The following is a 22,441-nucleotide window of genomic DNA, read 5'->3' on the forward strand; positions in this document are numbered from 1 at the left end:
TGCACGACCAGGGAAAAAGCACTTCAAAGGATTCAGAACAAAGTTTTGAAGATGATTTAGAAGTTTACCTGCCTGGTACATAGAATTTCGAATGTTGAGACTTTAGAACAAAAATATCCAACAAATGTACAAATGTAAATCATAATAAAACTGTAACCACCTCCAGCAGCTTAAAGAAAAATTCCCAAGCAAAATCAGCCATCGCACTTCTTATATGCATTTTCACAACCATAATCAAATGCATGAAACTCGTCCTGATGGTTCTGTCTCACGCAAGTGTTATCACATTTTGAATCCTCCCCACTATCCCACTTGCAGACAGTCAGCAGCTCATCATCAGATTTGTGATCCACTGCCCATCATCCAAAGCAAAAGAATGAAAACACTGACGGCCCGTCTCGAGTGGCCTCTTCACAGCAACTGCTCGCTTCATCCTCATCCGCTTTTCACTTTAAGCATGCCATATGTCCTCTCTCAGAAAACAGCATCTTCCATTGGTTGGCAGAACACTCGAAATGATAATCGCGCTAACTACCGCTTGTTTTTAGTTTAGTAAACTGAGGATTTCTTTCTACTTAAATTAAAAAACACACGTTTGAAGCATTCCATAAGTGATAACGATTCGTAGTATTGGGTATCATTCTATGCTAGCGATTAAATATAACCGTATGAAACAAGGCTACAAAGAAGATCGGGAACTGCATCGAGTTCTGTTGAGGGATTAAGATACTTTCTGTTCCAAGTGTAAAAGTAGCAGTAGGAAGGTCTGCTCCTTTGATTTGATTACGACAAATTAGGTGACAAAAGTTTCCTACTTAAAAAAGGGGTCCACCTTCCACCATCCACAATTTATTCAAGTCTTTTCCAATTGCATCAACGAAGTAGAATTACAGTCCCTCCGGGACCTAAACGTCTTCTAATCCCGGCGGTGACGGTGCTGGAGGTGGCGTAACGGGGGCCGTATTACTGCCGCTGTGTATGCAGCTGGACCACAGAAGACCTCCACAGGACATGCTGATCACGATGTAGATCACAAACAGCAGGATCGCCGCAATCAGGCAGTACATCCGAACCGAGCGCCAGAACATCGTCCGGGCCAGATTGCGGGACGTCTGGCGGAATGTTACCGACTGGAAAGAAAATGGAAATCCAACTTTGATTGTGCTCGACTGGAGTAAAGGCAGCTTTTATAGTAACTTACATTGTTTCGCAAATTCTCCGTCTGGTTGACGAGCAGCTCCAACCGCTCGCCCCGGTTGGTGATGTTTTCGATGTTCTTCACCATGATGTCCTTCACCTCGTCGATCTCGCCGCGCACCTGGCTGATTTTGTCCACGTCCCGCAGTTCGCTGTAGTGTTGCATTTCCTGGTCCAGCGTCCGGGAGAACTCGCTGTTCATGGCGAATGCGATCGCCGTCGCCACCGTGAGGCCATAGGTTTGGATGAACTTCTTCTTGATCTCTGCCAGGAAGTGGAAGGCGCGCGCTCGTTCGAAGCTCTGTGGGGTTGGGGAAATCATCATTTACCAATCGGAAATTGTTTGCGTTCCTGCGAGACATGGGAGGAGGTGAAGGCAGGCCATAAAATTTTTGAAATGGCGTGATACATGAGTGTACAGTCCTTATACGTCACACCGATTCTAAAAATTCCCATATCGTGGCATATTTGACAGTATTTCTCATAGTTGAAGATGCTTATTTCAAATAACAGACTATAGTGGTAATTTTTATACGATAGATGAGGAGATGAAAGTATAGAGTTGATAGTTCCGTTAGAATACGGCAGTGTGAAAATTGTATATAGAGAGTAGAAAGCGAGCAAGGACAACTTTTTAGGATGGTACAAATCGGTTTTATCATGTCTCTTTATCAAACTCCCCCGTTGGAGAGGGCTGGTGAGGGGTATTCCTCTCCGTCACCACTGGCAAAAAGAGATGATCGCCGACTCGCTCATGTACCGATGATGTGTTTGAAACAGTTCTATCGATTTTTACCTGATAGTTGGGAGTTTGGTAAAGAGAGATGATCAACCCGATTTGTACCTTCCTCAAAGTTGCCCTTGCTCGCTTCCTACTCTCTATATACAATTTTCGCACTGCCGTACTCTAACGGAACTATCAACTCAATACTTTCATCTCCTCATGTATCGTATAAAAATTACCACTTTAGTCTGTTATTTGAAATTAGCATCTTCAACTATGTAAATCGTTGACTTCACGCCGAAGTAATGCAAAACATAGAGTCAAAGTATTTCTCAGTTTTTCTGTAACCGGATGCCACCATCTTAGATTCCAAAATGGCGTCAGACATAGATTTCTGGTTCCTATATGTCATCCCGATGGTACGTACCTCTTTCGGGATCGTAAATGGAGGTTCCAGTGTATCATGCTAAGGAGAACTCCAAGTATTTTTACTTGGGGTGCTGAGGTGAGAAGTAATCACGCTTACCACCACACCACCAGCCACTATTACATTTTACTTAATTACTGTAGGGTCCTGTACAACACCGGAGGTACAAAGGGCCAACGTGAAAGACTTCCATCCTGGGCGGCTGCTCGCTTTTGCCTTGAACTGGGCCCAGGTTAGATTCCTATCGACTTGCTTTATTTCCTTGTTGAGGCTCCGCCGCCATGAGCCCCTGGGTCTGCCTCTGCTGCGATGTCCTGCCGGATTCCAATCCAGCGCTTGCTTGCAGATTTCTGTTGCTATCGGCATCTGATGACATCGACGATGGAGCTTGGCATTCGAGATCCAGTTGTGAGGCCACCAAGCACGAATTATATACCGCAGGCATCGGTTGATGAAGACTTGCAGCTTCTGAGTGTTCTCCGTTGATACACACCACGTCTCGCTGGCGTATAATAACACAGATGTCATGTTCGAGTTGAAAATTCGGATTTTGGTACGTTGACTTATCTGGTTTGATCTCCATACGTTTCGTAAACTCGCAAAGGCAGTCTATGTCGCTCTTGGTCCCGCCGTCCGACGCTATTTGGCTGCCAAGATATTGGAACCTTTCGACCTTCTCCACTACTTGCCCCGCTACCGTAAAGTTGGGAGGGTTGCCCGTGTTGACATCCAACGATTTGGTCTTGTTGACGTTGATGGTGAGACCCGCCGCAGAGGAGCGTTCGGCTAGGTCATTGAGCTTACTCTGCATATCAGAGCGCCGTTGTGCTAGTAGAGCAACATCATCAGCCAAATCGAAGTCGTTGAGATGCTCCATGGTGATAGGCTGCCAAAGCAGCCCACGGTTCGGTACACGGTCAATTGCACCCACCATGATCTCGTGGATTACGATGAGGAACAGTAGCGGTGATAATATGCATCCTTGTCTCACACCAGCGACAACCCAGATAGGGTCAGACAAAGCTCCGTTATGCAGATCTCTGCACGTAAAAGCCTGATACTACGCTTCGATGAGGTTGACGATTTTATCCGGGACTCCCTTGCGTCTCAGGGCGCCCCACAGATTCTCGTGATTGAGTCGGTCGAAAGCTTTTTCGTAGTCAATCAATATCAAATAAAGGGACTCTTGGTATTCATTGACCTGCTCCAGGATGATGCGGAGCGTGACAATATGGTCCTCACAAGATCTTCCGGCACGAAATCCTGCCTGCTGCCGCCGGAGAGTTGCTTCGATCTTCTCCTCTATCCTATTCAGGATAACTTTGCTCAGAACTTTGAGAACAATACACAGTAACATGATGCCTTGCCAATTGTCGCTCACAGTCAGATCCCCCTTTTTTGGGACCTTTACTAAGACTGCATTCAGTCGATTGGAATTAGTCGAAGTGTCCCAGATATCACAGAATAGTGCTCAAACCAGCGTTTCAGCAGGTCAGTGGGGTCGGTAAACAACTGTCCAGTCGTGTCTTTCACTGGCATCCTTGGGTTCATCCTTACTCCACTCAGGCGTCGTGAGATATCGTAGAGGAGGCGTATATCGCCAGTGTTTGCGGCTTTCTCCCCTTCGTCAGCCAGGGAGTTCACCCACGCTCGCTTGCCCCGTCTGTCCTTTTCTAGAGCCGAGTACCGTTGACGGGCTTCGTTCTTGGCTCCTCTGGTTCTCACCCACTCTATCGCGGCTTTTGCTTCTATACACTCCTCAATCTTTCGTCAGGTTTCATCAGTGATCCACTCTTTCCTCTGGGTGCGCCGCTCACCTAGGTTGTTCTCACTAAAAACACTTTATACAAAGACTTGCGGATGTAAAAACAGTACAGGTAGAACTAGCAATCAGCGAAAATAACAACAAAAGCTACTTAAAAACTGGCCTCACTGCAAATCATGCAAACTTCACATGAACGCTTGATAATGTTTGTTTTGATATCGTAGAAAAAAATGTGCGCTTCAACGTCATCATGCAAGCGTTTTTTTTTTTAATCGGAAAAATCATCCAACGTGTTGTAAATAAGTGGAAATGAACTGTTTTTATAAATATTGTGGAAATAACTCCCGAAGTGGAATGCGTTTCGTGGCGTTTTTTCGTTTTCCTCGCAGCGAATCAGAGCGCAAAAAGTGGCTATCGTTTTGTGAGCTTCCGGAGGATTTAAAATTTTTGGGAAGCCATCGTTTGTGCAGTGTTAGTATTTAGACAAAATAGTGAAAAGAGTTATTATCTCATTAAATTATACAATTTTAGTTGCACTTTGCCGAATGTGAGCTGTACATGGATTCCAGCGGTAAGGTGCGAAAAATCAAAAGTGCTGTTCCTGTTTACAAGACGCTAGCCCAACTGAGTCAGCGAAAACGTAAAAAGAACGATTTCAGCGATGGCGGTGATGAATCCGTGACGATGTTGCTGTCCACAGAGAAAAAACCCAAAAAATCGGACGAATACGAGGGTGAAAATGATGCTGGAAATTTTTATGGTATGAATCATTTGATTGTTGATTGCTACAAGAAATGTTTTCTTACACATTATTCTCAAACAGGAATCATTGAAGATGTATCGGATGAAGCGGACAAGATGCGATCGAGCAAGGAGCGTCTAGAAAATCTGGATATAGAACTCCTTTATGAACCTTCAGAAGAGCTGACCGTGGATTCTAGCGTACATCAGACCAGCCTTGTGTCAATGGCTGATAATCATCAACGGATGCTCTTGGATAAGGCATGTCAAGATTATGTGGATGAAGGAACATCTCGCTGCTCCAACTGTGAAAAGTGTCGAAGGTAGGTTTGTCTTAGATGTGCGTATTTTTTTTACTTATTTATGTTTCATTTCAGTAAAATGCGCCGATGTTTGTCTCAGAACGAGAAACTAAAAAGAAAAATACATGAGCTGAAAAATTCAAGAGATGGTTCCATTGATGTAGACACCGTTCAGAAGATCGTCGGGCAAGATCAGTTCGCTTTAATGACCGCTAAAGTACAGAGGATTGGTAAATAGTCAAATGAAAGTATACTCGAAGGCCTTCGTACGAGATTCTCATGCGGAAGAACTGCATACGAAGAAGAAAGGAAGAAACGCCGTTTGCCGAGTAGCCGTACATTGAGTGAGAGATTACAAGGGCTAAAATTTGGAGCAGGATGCCTTCATGAAGTATTCGAATTTATGGAGTACAAGGTTAAAGACATGAATAATCTGGATATGGATTGCGCAATTGTATTCGATGAAATGGCAATCCAAAAAGGAGTGAACTATTGTTCAAATTTGAAGCAGTTTGTGGGAAATATTACTCTTCCTAATCACTGCGGAATAGCTACTCATGTCATGGTATTCATGCTGGTAGGCATTAGAGCTCGCTGGAAACAGGTGATCGCATACCATTTCACTGGTGACACAGTCGACCATGGCTGCCTAAAGTCAATCGTAGTTGATCTAATTCAAAAAGCTGAAAATATCGGCCTTCGTGTGCATGCCCTCATTAGTGACTGTGGCAGTAAGTAAAATTATGTCATTGTGGATTAAATATTATAGCGCTAATTATCTGCTGATTTCAGGCAACAATAAAAGATTGTGGAACGACCTTGGTGTTCAGCATACTCAAGCAACAGTTCTTAAGAACGGTCCTATAAAGCATCCGGCGTGTTCCCAGCGGAAGTTTGAAGTAATTCCTGACCCCGTTCACGTTTGCAAGAGCATGGTTCAAGGTTGGATTTCTAATGAAACCATTGAGCTACCTAATTGGGCAGTGGAAGCACAAGAGCTCGTGACACCCACAGCAGACATTAAACATCTTCGAGACCTTGTTTTGTATGAACAAGGGTGTGATTTGAAAATGGCATCTGGCCTGAAGTTGGAAGATGTCAATTTCACGAAAAGAGCATCGAGCTTCGATAAGATGAAGGTTCTGAATTCGACAAAATACGTTAACCACACGGTGGCAGCTACTTTGAAACATATAGCGTACAGAGTGGTAGGAAGGATATCCTAACCACAGCGTATCTAATCGAGACTGCAAGCACCTGGTTTACGTATATGACATCCAGAAACGTTATTACAGCATTGAATCTAGGTAATGTGGAGGCGTATAATCGGGCGATTAATTCTTTGCACACATTCAAAACGCTGATTTACGATTGCAAAGTAGGAGTTAAAAGACTGTGGAAGCCATGGAAGTCCGCGGTTGTCTTGGCAACGGATACCATTCTTCGTCTTCAAGATTTTGTCCTAAGAGAGGTGGGTTTCGATTACTTTCTTCCCGGACGACTGACACAAGACTGTTTGGAGAACATTTTCTCACAGTTACGGCGTCGGCAATTACGACCTACTGCTCTTCAAATTAAGGATAATTTGAAGCTCCTTACTGTACATATACATGACGAATGTGAAAAATTCATCTTACGACTGGGACTAATGTGAATGGCTGACTCGCTTTCCAGAGCGTTTGGAGGACTTAGCAAAGAAACGAAAATTGGAATCGGAAGTAGACCCATTATTACAAAATGTAAAGCTCGATAGCGTCACAAAAGATCAGCAGCCAGAGTCTATTTACGATGTTCCATCGACGATAGATGAGTGTGAAAATCTGGTAACTCGTGTATCTGAAGAAAACGTGGTGTACTATTTGGCTGGGATGGTTATGCGTCAGCTGTCTGAGAGAGCGAGTGTATGCAGTGCATGCATCGAGAGTTGTATGAACAAAAATACGGTTTCCGATCAGTTTGCTGTGTTTACCCAGTTCAAGGATTATACAGGCAACGCTTTAAATTACGTCAACGTTGAAACGTATAACTTGTTTTTGGAGCTGGAAGATACATTTAAACGTAATATTTCAGTATTCCGATTGCTGAATGAGAATCTAGAGTTGAAATATTATAACCTGATGATGAAAGTAGTATCAGCACCACACTTGCCAGAATGTCACAAGATGAAAGAAAAAATCATCAGACGATATATTCAATTCCGCTTACGAGTAAGCCGGCAAATTTTTCCTCGAGACAAACACATGACAGCAAATCTATGGCCATATGAATGACAATATTTAAAATATACACAATTGATTGAAGTTTCACTAGATTTTAACGCTTAATGAAAGAAAGATTGAATTAAAATCGGCATGGAACAACAAAAACATGTTTGCAGCATTTTTCTTTATTTTCCATTTTAAGTTACCTATTCGAAAATGTTAAATCTGGATAACAATGCTTCCCCCTTACCGAACCATCGAATCTTACATGTTCGTTTGGCTGCACTTTTTGACAGCTCGTTTGGCTGCATAAAACAAATCTTCGCAAGTCTTTGTATAAAGTGTTTTTAGTTCTCACTTGTTTCTATAAAGGCATTCTTGATGGCCGTCTATTGTTCGCTGCCACCTTCTGGAACGTCCACAGCTCGAGTCTCAAGTTCTTTTTACCGCTGGATCTTCAAGTCGGCGTGTGTTAAACCGCCACCCGAGTCCCTCCTCTCGCCGATTAGAAGGTGATGGACAGACGGCGCTCTGTTTATTCCGGACATCAAGAAGGCTCCGTCTCCATTTAAGGCTAATGCAGATGTGGTCGATCTGATTTTCGGTATGTCCATCACGGGAAACCCACGTGACTTTGTGCACTTCCGTTTTCACTCATTTCGCTGAGACCATGGCGTCCCATGACACGCTCACAGTCCGTTCTGTCGGAGCCGATCTTTGCATTGAAGTCGCCAGTATAGAACTTGATGTCACCCTTAGGAACTTTATCCACGACGGAATTCAGTTGACTGTAAAAATTCTCCTTATCCTGTAGCTCGGTAGCATCGGTTGGCGCATAACATTGGATTATGATAAGGTTACGAACCCGTGTTCTAAATCTGGCGACGATTATCCTCTCATTAATAGGCTCCCACTTGATGAGCGTAGCACTTGCCTGGACGCTAAGTAGGAGACCAACTCCACGATAGCGGGGTCCACCTCGCGTACCAGAGTATAGTAGTACCTGTCCCGACGGAAGTTTGTGATCTCCAAAGTTTGGCCAACGAACTTTACTCAGTCCCAGGATTTCTAGCTTCATACGTCGTTGGTGAGTTATAACAATATGTTCCATGACCCAATTCATGTCCGTTGTTTTGCGCTAAAAGTCGATGCCGTTAAATCAGTTCGATGTCTTTCGCTGTTGGTTTCTTGAACAATTATAAAGGTTTCAGAGACAGTAGGTGGTTAGCCTAAGGTCTCCTATCCGTCATGATGGGACTGCAATCTTAGGTGTAGCTTCCGGGGAAGAGCTGGATGCCAGTCAGACTCTGTTTGAGCTGCATTTCCATGGTGAACAGATGCTCGCGTTGGCGAAGCATTTCCTCTATCGCCGCGTCGCATCACCTCACTCTGCTATGGTCGGATTGACAACATTGCCCAGGCTACGCCAACCAGCCGTATTCATGTTTCAGCTGGCAGTCTTTTGTGATCATATAACTCGTGGAGGTGTGAGGTCGGAACTTGTGAGGACTGGAGCTAGGTACAGGTAGGTATGATAATGATGGTATAAATGAAGGTAATTTATTCAATAACTCACGTTGAAATGCTGTTGCAAATTAAACTTTGGGCGCTCCAAATACCTTCCAACGGTAATTTTCGTGGGAAAATTAAACCTAAATTTTTTTTATTCCTTGCTTTTTTTTATGCAGGATTACCTCTGTGATTTCTATTTGTAAAAACCAAAATGGAACATGTAACAAAATTATGAAAGATTTTGAACACTAATAACTCATCTGTCCCTGGACCAATTTCAATAATTTTATCACCAATCGATCAGAAATATTTCTACGCATCTTTTTGTCACTATTGAAAATTGAACGAATGTGCAACTGTTGCTATGATAATTAAAACTATCACCGGTTGCCTGTGAAAAGCGATTTCCCATACACAAATTTCTAAGTTGAATTTCATCCAGTCTCACCAAACGGTGTTTATTTAATCACCGCATAGTTATCCGTTGTGACTTTTTTTTGGGAGTACACTTTGTGAAAACCGAAAATGCAACACGTAACGAAATTATGAAAGATTTTGAACGTTAATAACTCATGTGCCCCTGGACTAATTCCAATAATTTTATCACCAATCGTCTAGAATTATTTCTACGCATCGATTGTTGATTTTCAACAAGAAACTTTTGAAAAAGTGGTTAATGTCAAGCATTGCCCAAAAGCGTCGAAATAACTAACACATCCACCAATTACGTACATGCATATGCTGCTTCCCCAACACAGTCATCCGAGAATCGTTAGTAGACGAAAAATGTTGGTGTAGCATTGCTGCTACACTGTCATTAGAGAGTCGTTAGTAAACGAAACAAGTCGAAGTGGCATTCGCCTCCGATCTTTGCGAATAGGGAGGATGCGATTGCGTAACATTTTGCACACTCGTCGACATATTGAAAACCAAACGCCCCCAATGACCACACAAAATGCTCATATACATCGGGATACTGTTGTCATACAACACGCGTGATCGGCTTTACCTATTAATCGTTTTTTTTGCATAAAAACAACGTTCCAAAATAGCATAAACGCTGTTAACTGTAAAGTTCTAGTCAAAGTTATTCTGAGGATAGTGAAGGACACGTTGAAGTTTTCGTTATAGCACTCAAAAGTGAATAAAACTTAGTGGCGAAAACACGCGACAGTGCTGTGGACAAAACAATACCTACCCTTCGCATTAGATACAGTGGGTGAATGAATAGAACAGCATTTCCCGAGTTATAAGGTGTACCGAACAGTGAGCGAACTTGAACAGTGGACTTTTGTAGTGGTTTCTGCGAAGTGACTCTGGCGTCGGTCGAATGACCGACTCTTCTTCTGGTCCCCATGGGGACCCCGGGAAAGGTCCCCCAGGCGACAACAGGCTTCCTGAATGGTTGAAAAGTGCGAATGATATCGGGAAGATGGTGTTAGTACTTCGCAGACCTTGTAATAGTGATGGTGTAGCATCGAATTCGACCCGCAATCCTGATTTACCTCTTCCGGACACATTTGTCGTTGGAACTTCGATTGAGCTGGCTATTGGAGAAAAAGAAGCAAAAACAATAGCAGCTTCCCGCGAAGGCCGAGGAACACGTTACATTCTTCGTACTAGCTCTAGAATCATCTTCGAAAAGCTGGTCAAACTTACAATACTTACCGACGGAACTCAAGTCGAAGTCGTTCCACATCCAACATTAAATACTGTACAAGGAACCGTCTATGATCCGGACTCTATCGATGTCGAGGAAAAACGCATTGAACAATCCTTAAGCACGCAAGGGGTACACACAGTAGGAAGAATAAAAAAGCGCGTAAATGGTGATCTCCAAAACACACCGCTGCTGGTATTATCATTCCAAGGAACTACTCTTCCAAAGTATGTTTACTTTGGGGTTCTCCGTATTCCGGTGAACACATACTATCCATCCCCATTTATGTGTTTCAACTGCGGCGTTTGCGGTCACTCTCGAAAGTCTTGCCAAGCTGTTGCAATCTGTCTACAATGTTCCCAACCCCACAGCTTGACCGAAGGAGGGAAATGCAGCAACTCTCCCCATTGCATCCATTGCAAAACAGGTCACGCTATTACATCTCGCGAATACCCAAAGCACAAATCGGAGGAAACAATAATACGCATTAAAGTGGACCAAAGCATCTCGTTTACGGAAGCAAGAAAAATTTATGAGGAAACAAAAAAGAAAACTTTTGCTAACGTCATTCAGGAGCGCCAAAATCAAGAGCTAGCCGCTAAGGATCAATTCAATGCCACTCTGCAAAAACAGGTAGCTTCACTGGCAAAAGAACTTTCAGACCTGAAAAAAGCACTGAAATCTAGAGCTCCTAGCCAATCTCCAGCTCCAAAACAACTGACACCATCTCCTCAGGCACATCCATCATCGCAGAACTCATCTAATTCTACCTCTTCTTCTTCTACTGCTATTAAACCACCGCATAATAGCAGCGCACGGTTATCCCGCAAAGATAAATCCTTCACATAACCACCAAGCAAGAAAGCGAACAATTACAATTCACGATACGACCTCCGAGCTCGAAGCAGAAGCGATAAGCGACGCATGGAAATATCACCCACCGACGACAAAAATGGGGGTAACCGTCTCTCAACTCAAACTGGAGGCAGCTGTGCTGCTATCGATGTTGATGAATGATGGATAAATCTGTAGACAAATCCTTTTTGACTCTCTCAACTACCGACCCCGCAACGATTTTGACTATTATAAAGGAAACTCGAGAAATCTCACCCAATGCCCAATACGATAACATCCGCGCCCACATGGACAATGATTCAGGATTTCGATTAAACAAATCGCCAAACGCAACATTTGTTGAAGAAGCACGGTTTGGAGGTGGGGAATATGTAGTACCCCCTCCACTTCCAGAAGGAGAAGCGAGTCTGGTTAGGGAAGTGATCCGGGACGTCTTTCTTCAACCCGTCGATCACCAAACTTTCAGCTCGGCCGCAGCAAACCGAAATGTATCAAACTTCGTATCAACCAGTATCGATGCATCAACCAGCACGAAGAAGAAATCTATCACTATTGATTCGCCAAGTGCGAGGCCATCCACGTCGACCCTGACCAGGGATGTTCCGGATTTATCCGATGAGCCTCTGGCGGCAGTTGACGTGGATTGCCCCTATCCTCGGGCAAGTACCATTTCATGTTCAGTCGTTAGTTCAGTCAATCCTGCTCCATTACCACACCTTTCAGGAGACCGAGCAAGAGATAACCAACGTGAAGCATCCCCTAGTTCTACCAACGGGAGCACAACCAACGAAGATCAAACAACGAAAACACTACTTTTGCAGTGGAACATCCGTGGATTATGGTGCAATCACACCGAACTAGTACATCTAATTCATCATGAGCAGCCAGTAGCTATTGGACTACAAGAGATGATGACGAAAACTCTCAGCAAAACTCTTACAAACCGATATGATTGGGCTCTTTCCCACCGTCACTACTGTCAGGGGACAGGTGCTGTGGGGCTTGGAATTCTGAATGAAATTCCACACCAGATATACTCAATGAATTCACCCATCCCTCTTTGTGTCGCTCGTTTGAACGATCCCTACAACGTCACCATCGCCTCAATATATATTCCATCCAATAGTAATGAACAAGATACCATTGACACACTCGAAAATCTCTTCGCTGAACACCAACCACCATTTATAATTGGAGGTGACTTTAATGCAGCCCATGAAGTCTGGGGTAGTGTAAAATCATCAACTAGTAGTCCTCAACAACGGTGAACCAACATTCATCAGTTCCGTACACGGTAGCACCTCAGCTATAGATTTTACCGTAGTGTCGCAGAGTCTTGCAAGCAAATTGTTTTGGTCCACTGAAGAAGATACTCACGGAAGTGACCATTTTCCCATTCGAACACCTAATACACCTTCGGAAACGCTATGGAATAATTCTCGTCGTCTTAATGGTCAAAGTAAAACTATTCAAAGCGGGCTCTCAATCGATGGAAAATACGTTATAAACACATCTGAAATTTCCGAACACTTCGCCGATTTTTTCAGGCATCATCGGCCTCGAAAGACAGTCAACTTCCAAACACCTCAACGGACGGGCCGGAAGCCGAGATGACCTTGACAGCAGAAGAAAATTCAGTTTTGAATCGTGACTTCTCTATTCATGAGCTTTTCCGTGCTATTGACATAGCTATAGGGCACTTAACCGGAAATGATGATGTTGGATACCCGATGATTCGTCGTCTCCCATTTGCTGCTAAACTAACAATGCTCAAAAGTTACAACGCTGTTTGGTCTGAAGGAAGATTTCCTGAGTGTTGGAAAGAAGGAATGGTTGTGCCTATTCCGAAACCCGGTGCAAATCACCAAAAAGCAGAAGGATACCGCCCTATAACCCTCCTAAGCTGTATCGGAAAAATCTACGAGCGTATGATTAACCACAGGCTCATGAACTTTCTAGAGGAGCTCAACATTCTGAACCCAAACCAGCATGCATTTCGGGCTGGTAAAGGCACTTCTTCCTACTTCTGTGATCTTAAAGAAATCATCGAGGACATCAAAACTACCGGTTCTCACGCCGAGTTTGCTATACTTGACATCCAAAAAGCATACGACCAAACCTGGAGGCCAAATATTCTTAAACAAATTGGTGAGCTCAACATTGGACACCGAATGCGAAACTGCATCACTAACTTCCTCGATAATCGTCGCTTTAGCGTTAGTTACGGAGGATCTTCATCAATTGAACGAATCCAAGAAAATGGAGTTCCCCAAGGATCTGTCCTCGCTGTAACACTGTTACTTATGACCATTAATCCAATGTTTGACGCTGTTCCCAACAACGTCTGCGTCGTCGTCTACGCCGACGATATCGTTTTAGTGGCTACGTCAAAGCACCTCCCCAGGGTCCGAAATGCTCTTAAAAATGCAGTTGACTCTATCAATGCTTGGGCTATAAGTGTCCGCTTCTCATTGTCTGCTCCAAAATCTTGCATTATACACATATGTACGAGAAAAAGGCATCGATGGCGCAACTCTCGCAAGGATATCAAAATCGGCGATGAAAGCATTCCGGAAGTCAACCTTGCACGATTCCTTGGCGTCTGGATCAATCGTGAGGGAGATTTTTCAGCCCACGCAGCGAAAACAAAGATGGCTCTACAAAATTTGATACAATACATAAAAGTCATAGCACCAAAAGTCACTAGATCATCGTTGTGGAAGATCGCAGACTCCACATGCATGTCCAAACTACTATATGGAATTGAACTGTTCGGTCTCAAGCTGTGCGACTCTTTTCAAACCACCTTCAATCAAATCGTTAGGATAACCTCGGGAGCAATACAGTCGTCACCAGTTACCAGCCTGGTTGTTGAAGCAGGGGAACTACCACTCAATCTGCGTATGACTGAAACACTCATACGCAGATATTGCCGAATAGCAGAGAAATCAAAGTTAGACCATCGAAACCTTCGCGAGGCGGCAAATTCAGCACTTCTCGACGAAACCAACATGCATATTCCTGACATTGCGATGCTTCATCGTGTCGCTAATCGACCGTGGCACAACGGAGAAATCAAAGCGAATTGGTCGATTAAGCAAGCATTTAAAAAAGGACAAATCATCAAAAACGCACAGATTATCGTTCGCGATCATCTCAATACCAAATACAGTAAACACGTGAAGTTGTATACTGATGGTTCTAAAAATAACGGTAAGGTAGGCTTGGGAGTAATTGGGCCGAATATAATATTGGAAGGCAGTCTCCCACCTCAGTGTAGCGTATTCTCCGCTGAGACAGTTGCCTTAGCCTCTGCTGCTAACATCGCAATACACAACCATACCATCATACTCTCTGACTCTGTAAGCTGCATTTCAGCCCTAGATAGAGGGAAATCAAAACACCCATTCATTCAAACGATCGAAAAAGAGGCAGCTTGCAAAGATATCACCTTTTGCTGGATCCCTGGACATTCCGGAATTACTGGAAATGAAGATGCTGATCGTGCTGCAGATCGGGGAAAGCTCGCCCGTCGAACTGAAAATGTTATTCCTGCATCCGATATCCTCAACTGGGTTAGAAAACTTCGTGAAGAGTAGGAATCAATAATGACCTAAGCATTACATTAGGAATCGATTGGAACGAAGAATTGAAGGCTATAAAATTTCTGAAAAAATGTATGCTATATTATAAGATATAATAGAATTTTCTCCAAAGAGGCGAATGAACCCGTTGGTTTAAAACCTCTATAATAAACAAAAAAAAATGCGCTACAGAGTTGTAATCTTGTAACCATACTTGGAAGCAGGGATGCAAGTGATTTTGATCGATTCTCTTCATCGACTTTCTGTTTCGTTTATAACTCGACGGCAAACACATTCATTGATACATTTGTCGTTCTGGATGATAGAAGAGCATAGCAGAAATAGTGCGAAATAGGTTAGTGAAGCCATGGTCATCAAGAAGAATTGACTTTCACCCCTCTGCTTCTGAGCCCCTTAATTCAGTCGGCGTCATAGCAATGAAAACTAGCATCGCACCGGTTTTGGCTGTTGAGTTACACTTGTTGGTTGCAATTCTGCTTTTCGACCACCAAAAAAACATGAAATTACACTATTCCATAGGACTGCCTTAAAGTACAATCATTCGATTACGATTAATCGTAAAGGTTTTTTCCAGCTATTCGATTGAATATTTATCGAATTTTCAATTATTCGAGAGCGTAACCGACACTTATTCATATTTCTACTCGTTCGATTTAGCACAGTAGAGAAAATAAATAAGAGTACTCATTTATCTGAACAGGCTTAGAGAAGAACCAAGACGTGAAGCAGGATCATAAATTCGCCGAAAAAAGTGTTGAGTGTCTTTCTGCTAAGATTTACCAACTTGTTGAGAGAAGGAGTTTAACGAGAAAAACTAAAAAGGGGAGGAGCTTTAGCTGGGTTGACACTGATATTTTGCGGCCTTCCAACCTGTCACAGACACCAGTTCAATCCCTGTCCAGCAGCAGACGGGCCGAGACTCTTGCGGGTGCCCAATCATTTAACCGAAGAATATTGGATTGTCTGGTCCGATTTGCTGATCCAGCTGCCTACACGCCATCATTGGCTTTCAAAGGCTTTAAGTCTGTATTACCATCGGCCCTTTTCAGGGCCAGCAAGATTTTCATCAGGGCCTCCCTTAGCTCAGCCGGTAAAGGTGCAGCTACAAAGCTAGACCATGCTGAAGGGGGCTGGGTTCAATTCCCGGTCCGGTCCAGGAATTTTTCGGGTTGGAAAATTTCTCGATTTCCTTGGGCATAGATTATGATTTTACTTGCCACACAATATACAAATTCATGCATTGGTATTGGCTTCGAAAGCTCTCAATTAGTAACTGTGGAAGTGCATTTAGAACACTAAGTTGAGAGCACGCAATAAGCTAATATGCGATATGCAATAAGCTTGAAATACGAATAAGAAGAAGAAGAAGAAGAAGAAGAAGAAGAAGAAGATTTTCCAAAAGATTTAAATTTCTGAACATGTCCTAACTAAAATTCATATCAAAAGGGTAATCATTTTTAGAGTATAAAAAGAGAGAACCCTACTCAAATTCATTTTCCTATACAAAACATAACCTCCTGCTGCAGTTAACAAATAACATTTACTATAGGGGAAATGGCTCTAATGTTGGCCAAATGGATCTAAGATTGGGCCCATCGTTAAAAATCTGCCTTTTATGAATTTTATCTAGATGAACGCGTCATTGGGATGGTATTTTAAAATTTTTAATCGATTGCTGAATTTATGTATGGGCCCAAATTAGGGGCTTTTAGGCCGACATTACATCCATTCCCCCTATAAGACCACGTAGTTCTACGTCACCATTACATACAACCCCATGGGGCTGTCCCTAGTAGTTTTTAAAGTATGCCATTTGAGTACTTTGGCTCAAAAGGGATAATGTGATTGGAATCAGTTCGATAAGCAGGGCTGGTAGTGCTGATGCGATATGATAGAAGTGACTTTAGTGACTAAAATTACGGGAATAATTACCAAATACTGCCTTGTAAATACTAAATAATTAACCTTTTATATGGTAACTTAGAAATTCAAACACGGTTTGATAATGAAATAAACTTTTTATGTCATGGAACTTAAAATCAAATTTCATAAATTCCTCTAATTTAATCGAATCTCACAACGGGATCTACCGTGAAGAGCATTTGAAGTGATTTGAGTAATTTACTTCTGCTTACGTTATAAATGATGACAAGCAAATAGAAATTCCTTTTTTTACGATGTTGAATTTGATTCTGCGTTTGAAATCTATAAAATATAGATATAATTAGGCTGATAACTTTGATTTTTTTTTTTTTTTTTTGTTTATTTATTGTTATTAATTTATTTGATAAGGCTCAACCGAATTAACTTTACAGAGCCGAGAATTCTTGGTCACTATACAATACATATTAAAACTATAGTCAAAAGGTACAACACAATAAACACTTTATCTTCTGCTATCCAAAAAGCCGCCTCCTTCAGAACGGGAGCTGTTTCAAGTGGTTTCATTTTATGGCAGTATTGCCAACAAAGGTCAGAGCGCTTCCATTGTAGCAATGGACGCAAAACGTGGTCAGAACTCACACACTCTTCACGAAACGGTTGCTTTCCAAAGTCAACGACGCATCGACCGAAAGAACTGCTGATGAAGAACAATGAGGAGGACCACACAATAGTTGCTGCCGAGAAAACAGACGATCGCGTGGCACACATCGATAGTGGCCTGCTTTTGTCGACAGCCGAGTGAACACTGAGATAACTTTGATAATTCACTAAGATTTTTCACAGAATTTTTTCAGAATGATCTGAAAAACTTTTTAAGAATAATTTCCCTTCTCTTAAACTTAGAGGCAAATAAGCTTTTACAAAAATAATAATGCATTCTTGAAATTCTTTGCAGAACGATCAAAAAAATTCTTGGAAATAGATTATTTCGTAGCTACAAATCCTTAACATCAAATATCAGGATTTAAGTGGATCTTTTATACGATAGATTAGGAGATGGAAGAAAAGAGTTGATAGTTCCGTTATAGTATGGCAGTGTGAAATTTGTGTATAGAAAGTAGAAAGCGAACAAAGGACACTTTTGAGGAAGGTACGAATCGGGTAGAGCGTCTCCTTTGCCAAGCTCATCCGTTAATGGGGGATGGTGAGGGGTGTTTCCCCCTGCCACCAGTGGCAGAAGGGATGATCGCCGATTTGCTCGTGTACCGCCAATATGCAGAAACAGTTCTATCGATTGTTTCACACTCAAGTCGCCATCTGACGTAAACAACTACCCGTTTCGTACCTTGCTCAAAATTGTCCTTTGCTCACTTTCTACTTTCTATATACAATGTTCACACTGCCGTTCTATAACGGAACTATCAACTCTTTAGTTTAATCTCCTCATCGATCGTATAAAATCTCCACTTGAAGTCTGATATTTGACGTTAAGCATCTTCGATTATGTAAATCGTTTTATTCACGCATGAAGTAATAACACATGATTAGTTAAAGTAGATTAATTTAGAATTTATGTTGATTCTTCTAAGAACTCCCTGAAAGCTCCTTCCATAAATCCATCTTACATTTATTTGAATGCTCCTTGAAATTTCCATGCAATTAACTCAGAAATTTCATAAATTTCTGCTTAGAATAATCTTGGACTTCTCCCCTGCATTCAATTGGAAATTCAATTCGTATTCTCCGTGGAATTCCCAAAGTATTTCCTCAGAATTCTCAAAACAAAAATCCATCACAGAATAGCTTTGAAACTCTGCTCAAAACTACTTGGAGATTGAACCCTCAAAATTCGTTTCCATTGGAATTCTTCACGGCATTTATTTAGAACTCTTTAGGATCCTCTTAGAAGTATCTTCAGAAATCACCCCAGAATTCTTTTAGAACTATCCGCAGAGACCATCTTTGGAGTTCATGGAATTTTCATCAGAGCAAAATTTCAGAACTAATTTTGAATTGTTATTAGAATTTGACCTAGAATCCTCATCCAATCACCATAGAATTTTTCTCAGAACTCTCGTTAAAATGCACTCACAATTAAATTGGCATTATTTCCAAAATTGTTTCGGAGCTGAATTTTGCGTCTCTAATAATTAAGACAATTGTCAAATGCGACGCTCGTATGTATTAAGGCAAGTCTAACTATATAGGTAAACCTGGCTTACGATTTAAGCGGAGATGAAGAAATCGGTCCTCAGGGCACTTAATTTTACACGAGACTTTCGTTGTCTGTACTTTGATATTCTTCTCTGATACATCTTGGTGTTATCCCTAGAATCCTTTGAAATTATCTTAAAATTTACTTTGGATTTTTTAACGTTCTTAATTATCCTTGAAAGACTTTTGAAAATCAATCACAATGTTTCCAATGTTCACAATTTATTTTCTGGGAAAGGAGGTATATTTTCCCCGATTTTTAATCGAAATTGAAGGCGTTTCCCAAGAGTTTTCCTGGTGTTCTAAATTGTTGCGGCTCACTGGTCACCCTGGTTGAAATTTTAAATTGTTTAACAGATATGTATATTTTGTTAAAACTACTGTAGACTTTTTTAGTGTCAAGTACTCAATTTAGACATGTTGTTGATATTTTTAAATTTCACTCTATTTTAGTAGTGAAAAAGTTACTATTTTCAGGGGATTTTTTCTATTGATTTAAAAGGATTTTGATTACGCAATGCCGAACATAAGATGCAACGTCTAAACATAAAAAAATCATCATCTCATTCTAAGCCACTGCCAAGAATGCACCAAACACAGATAACTCCTCCGAAAAAAGGTCAACCCCCATTAAATGTCTCAAACTTTGCGCTCTTAGCTCACGCTCACTGCATCGCTGCGCGCTGGTAGCACACGTTACAACAATGGACCACGATCACAAACATTGCCACGAGCTCTAGCATGACTCAGTTAAAACGCAACGGCGGAAAAAAAAGCATTTCCTCCATTGATAGCTCTATTCAAATCGCTACTCACATCGTCCGTAATGCACATGTAGATGATCCTATCCTCGCAGATGTAGTGTATCAGATAGTTCCCGTGCGAGTACGTCAGCTTGTGGTCGTCCAGCTTTATCTTCGGTATGATCTGCTCGGTCACTTCGGCAAAGTTGCCAACGCACTCGGCATACTTGGCCAGGACCGTCAGGCCACGGGTGATGACGCTGTACAGGATCGGCATTGTTGTGATCCTAAAATCAAGAACAATATCAGGTCAGTACGCTTGTACCGTTTCGTAACGGACGCCCAAGAGTTCAAGTTCAACGGCGACGGTCTTATCGGTCCGAACCGCTCAGAGCGATTAATAATTTAATTACAAATCGCTCCGTTCGCAAGCCCCCGGTCCGGGAGTTATGCTGGCATTCTGTGAAAGCGAAAACCATACATGTCAGACACAAAGCCATACAAATGAGTCAGGCAACTACCCTCACGTTAGGGACGACCAAAAGTGCTCGGCTTGTTGTGCCACTGCCGCGAAGAAGAGCAGCAAGTTGACAACCCTAGACACAGTCACCCAATCAAGTGAAACAGATCGTATTTCATGTCGTTATCAGCTCTCGAGCGCTCTTGAGCTTGACGCTCGGCTTGACGCAGGGATCTTGCGAAGAAGCCAACAACGGAGACGGATTTTGAATTATTCTAGAAAACTAGCTAATGTAAACAAAATGGAATTCTCTTGGGCGTACTCGTTCAAGGATGAATCATAGATTGATGGAAGCGAAAGCGCAGAGCTGCCATTGTCCGTAGTTCCTGTCCTTGATACCTACCGAACACAAAATAGCAACTCCAACAAATCGTACACGATTCACACAAAGATTTCACTCGAACTAGCACCAGAACGGGGTCAAAGAACAACCAGCCCAGTGCGACATTTGATCACCTTCCTCACAAGCTCAGGAAATCACAACTTATTATCTTCGTCGGGAAAACATGTAATTTTGCACTGTATCACTGGACACGAATTCCACCTTAGGAAAAACAAATCCACAGAATTCCAAATATGCTACTAAGCCAGCTATAAGTTTTTCCCCGTTTCGCACAATGCACAGAACAAACACACACACAGACTCACGAATCACGCTGCAAAATATTATTGAATGTAATTTTATTTTGATGCACTCGCGACGTAGATTTCGATATCACTGAGCCCCGACAGACAGGACTGACACTTTCGCTCTGTGTTATTGTTGTTGTTGTTTGTGTTGCCTCGTCGCCACTGGCAAATTTTGACAGCTGCCGTGAAGAGGGTGCTGCCATCTTTGATTTCACGTGGGTAATGTTGACGAGGAAGAGAATGCAAAAGGGGCACCACGGTAGTCGTTAAGCTTGCGAATGATGATGACAAATGCTGTTATGTAGGTAATTGGATGCTGATAAGATGTTCTTATTGGATTTTCTTAACACTTTGTGAATGGAATCTCCCGTAAAATGCGTACACGCTTGATTGCAACTTCGTACTTGTGCAAATTAAATTCCATTAGGCTTGTGAACATCGCAAGCATAGACATAGCCAGGGTTTAGGGGCGGGGTGTCTGAATGATTCATAATTCTTTGTTTTTTTTTTTATGCGTGGTCTTCGGCCCACGAAATTTTTTTTAGTTGTGTGAAATGTGCACCATGTTCTTGACCGAGTTAACCTTTCTTTCTAATATGATAAGGAGATAGATTAGGATAATTTCAAGAAAGTTCTGAAAAGAGCTCCACGAGAATTGTGAGGAGAAATACATGTGAGTTGTAAAGATAAGCTCTGCTTCATTCTGAAGAGAATTTATTTTTTGCAATATGCAGCACAATTATCAACGTGCATTTATCTGCCTTTATCCTTTAATAAGTAAGAAAAACACACAATTGCTTGCAGAATTTAACTACCATAAGCATCTGATAAGCATTTTTTGTAATTAATTGCGATTTCATATGTTTCATATATAGAGTTTATGATTTATGAACGAAAAACAAAAATCAAAATATTCGGAGTGGTTAATTTTTCCGGAAAATTTTAGTTGAAGTTTTCCGGATTTTCCAAAGCAAAATCACATACTTAGTACAGTCAAGATTCCTATAGTACGGTTAATTAGAGCTAATTAGGGACAAACACTTATTGAAGGGTAATTTGAAGAGATAACTTCCTGATGTCTTCTGAAAAGTTATTAACGAGATAGATGGGACCATTTTACATCCGGAAAGTCAGAAGTCTGGTCCTCCGGAAGACCCGGAACATCCGTAAAACTGGTCAATTCATGATCCTGGAGCACCGTGACTTTTTTTTTTCTTAACCACTCATAGACATCTTATCAGTATTAATTTGGAGTTTTGACCGGAAAATGAACCCTGGGGACCAGTGCAAAATGGTCCCATAGCCGTATTAATGAAGACAAAAATCTTTGCGCCCAAACCATCACTTTTAGGTATATGATGTCTGGGGAAAAGTTTCCTCATATTTTTTGGCCATTATTTTTATGTTAGTGGAATTTGGGTGGTCCATAACATTGTTGAATTAAAAAAACAAACTTTTTAT

The 22,441-nt window shown here is 41.9% G+C and overlaps 1 protein-coding gene across 1 annotated transcript; it reads right to left on the reverse strand.

Annotated features, from left to right (window-relative positions):
* Nucleotides 1-594: 594 nt before the first annotated feature.
* Vamp7 (Vesicle-associated membrane protein 7) lies at nucleotides 595-21,070 on the reverse strand. The gene is made up of 4 exons (XM_065235259.1): nucleotides 20,694-21,070; nucleotides 19,904-20,117; nucleotides 1,202-1,498; nucleotides 595-1,130 (listed from the first exon to the last, which is right to left on the reverse strand). The coding sequence occupies exons 2-4, from the start codon at nucleotides 20,105-20,107 to the stop codon at nucleotides 906-908; spliced, it is 726 nt and encodes a 241-aa protein (XP_065091331.1). The 5' UTR covers nucleotides 20,108-20,117; nucleotides 20,694-21,070; the 3' UTR covers nucleotides 595-905.
* Nucleotides 21,071-22,441: the final 1,371 nt, after the last annotated feature.

This window comes from Ochlerotatus camptorhynchus, unplaced genomic scaffold, assembly GCF_037179485.1.
Source record: "Ochlerotatus camptorhynchus isolate MF236.1 unplaced genomic scaffold, CSIRO-AGI_Acam_v1.1 ptg000467l, whole genome shotgun sequence".
In the NCBI taxonomy this organism is placed as follows: Eukaryota; Metazoa; Arthropoda; class Insecta; order Diptera; family Culicidae; genus Ochlerotatus; species Ochlerotatus camptorhynchus.

Bases quoted from the DNA above. Each gene is read 5' to 3' on its own strand.
- Vamp7 (XM_065235259.1), bottom strand. From the start codon at position 20,107: ATGCCGATCCTGTACAGCGTCATCACCCGTGGCCTGACGGTCCTGGCC. The intron at 1,499-19,903 runs GTGAGTAGCGAT...CCAACCCCACAG, and splicing joins ACATGTGCATTACGGACGAT to AGCTTCGAACGAGCGCGCGC. The intron at 1,131-1,201 runs GTAAGTTACTAT...TTTTCTTTCCAG, and splicing joins CGGAGAATTTGCGAAACAAT to TCGGTAACATTCCGCCAGAC.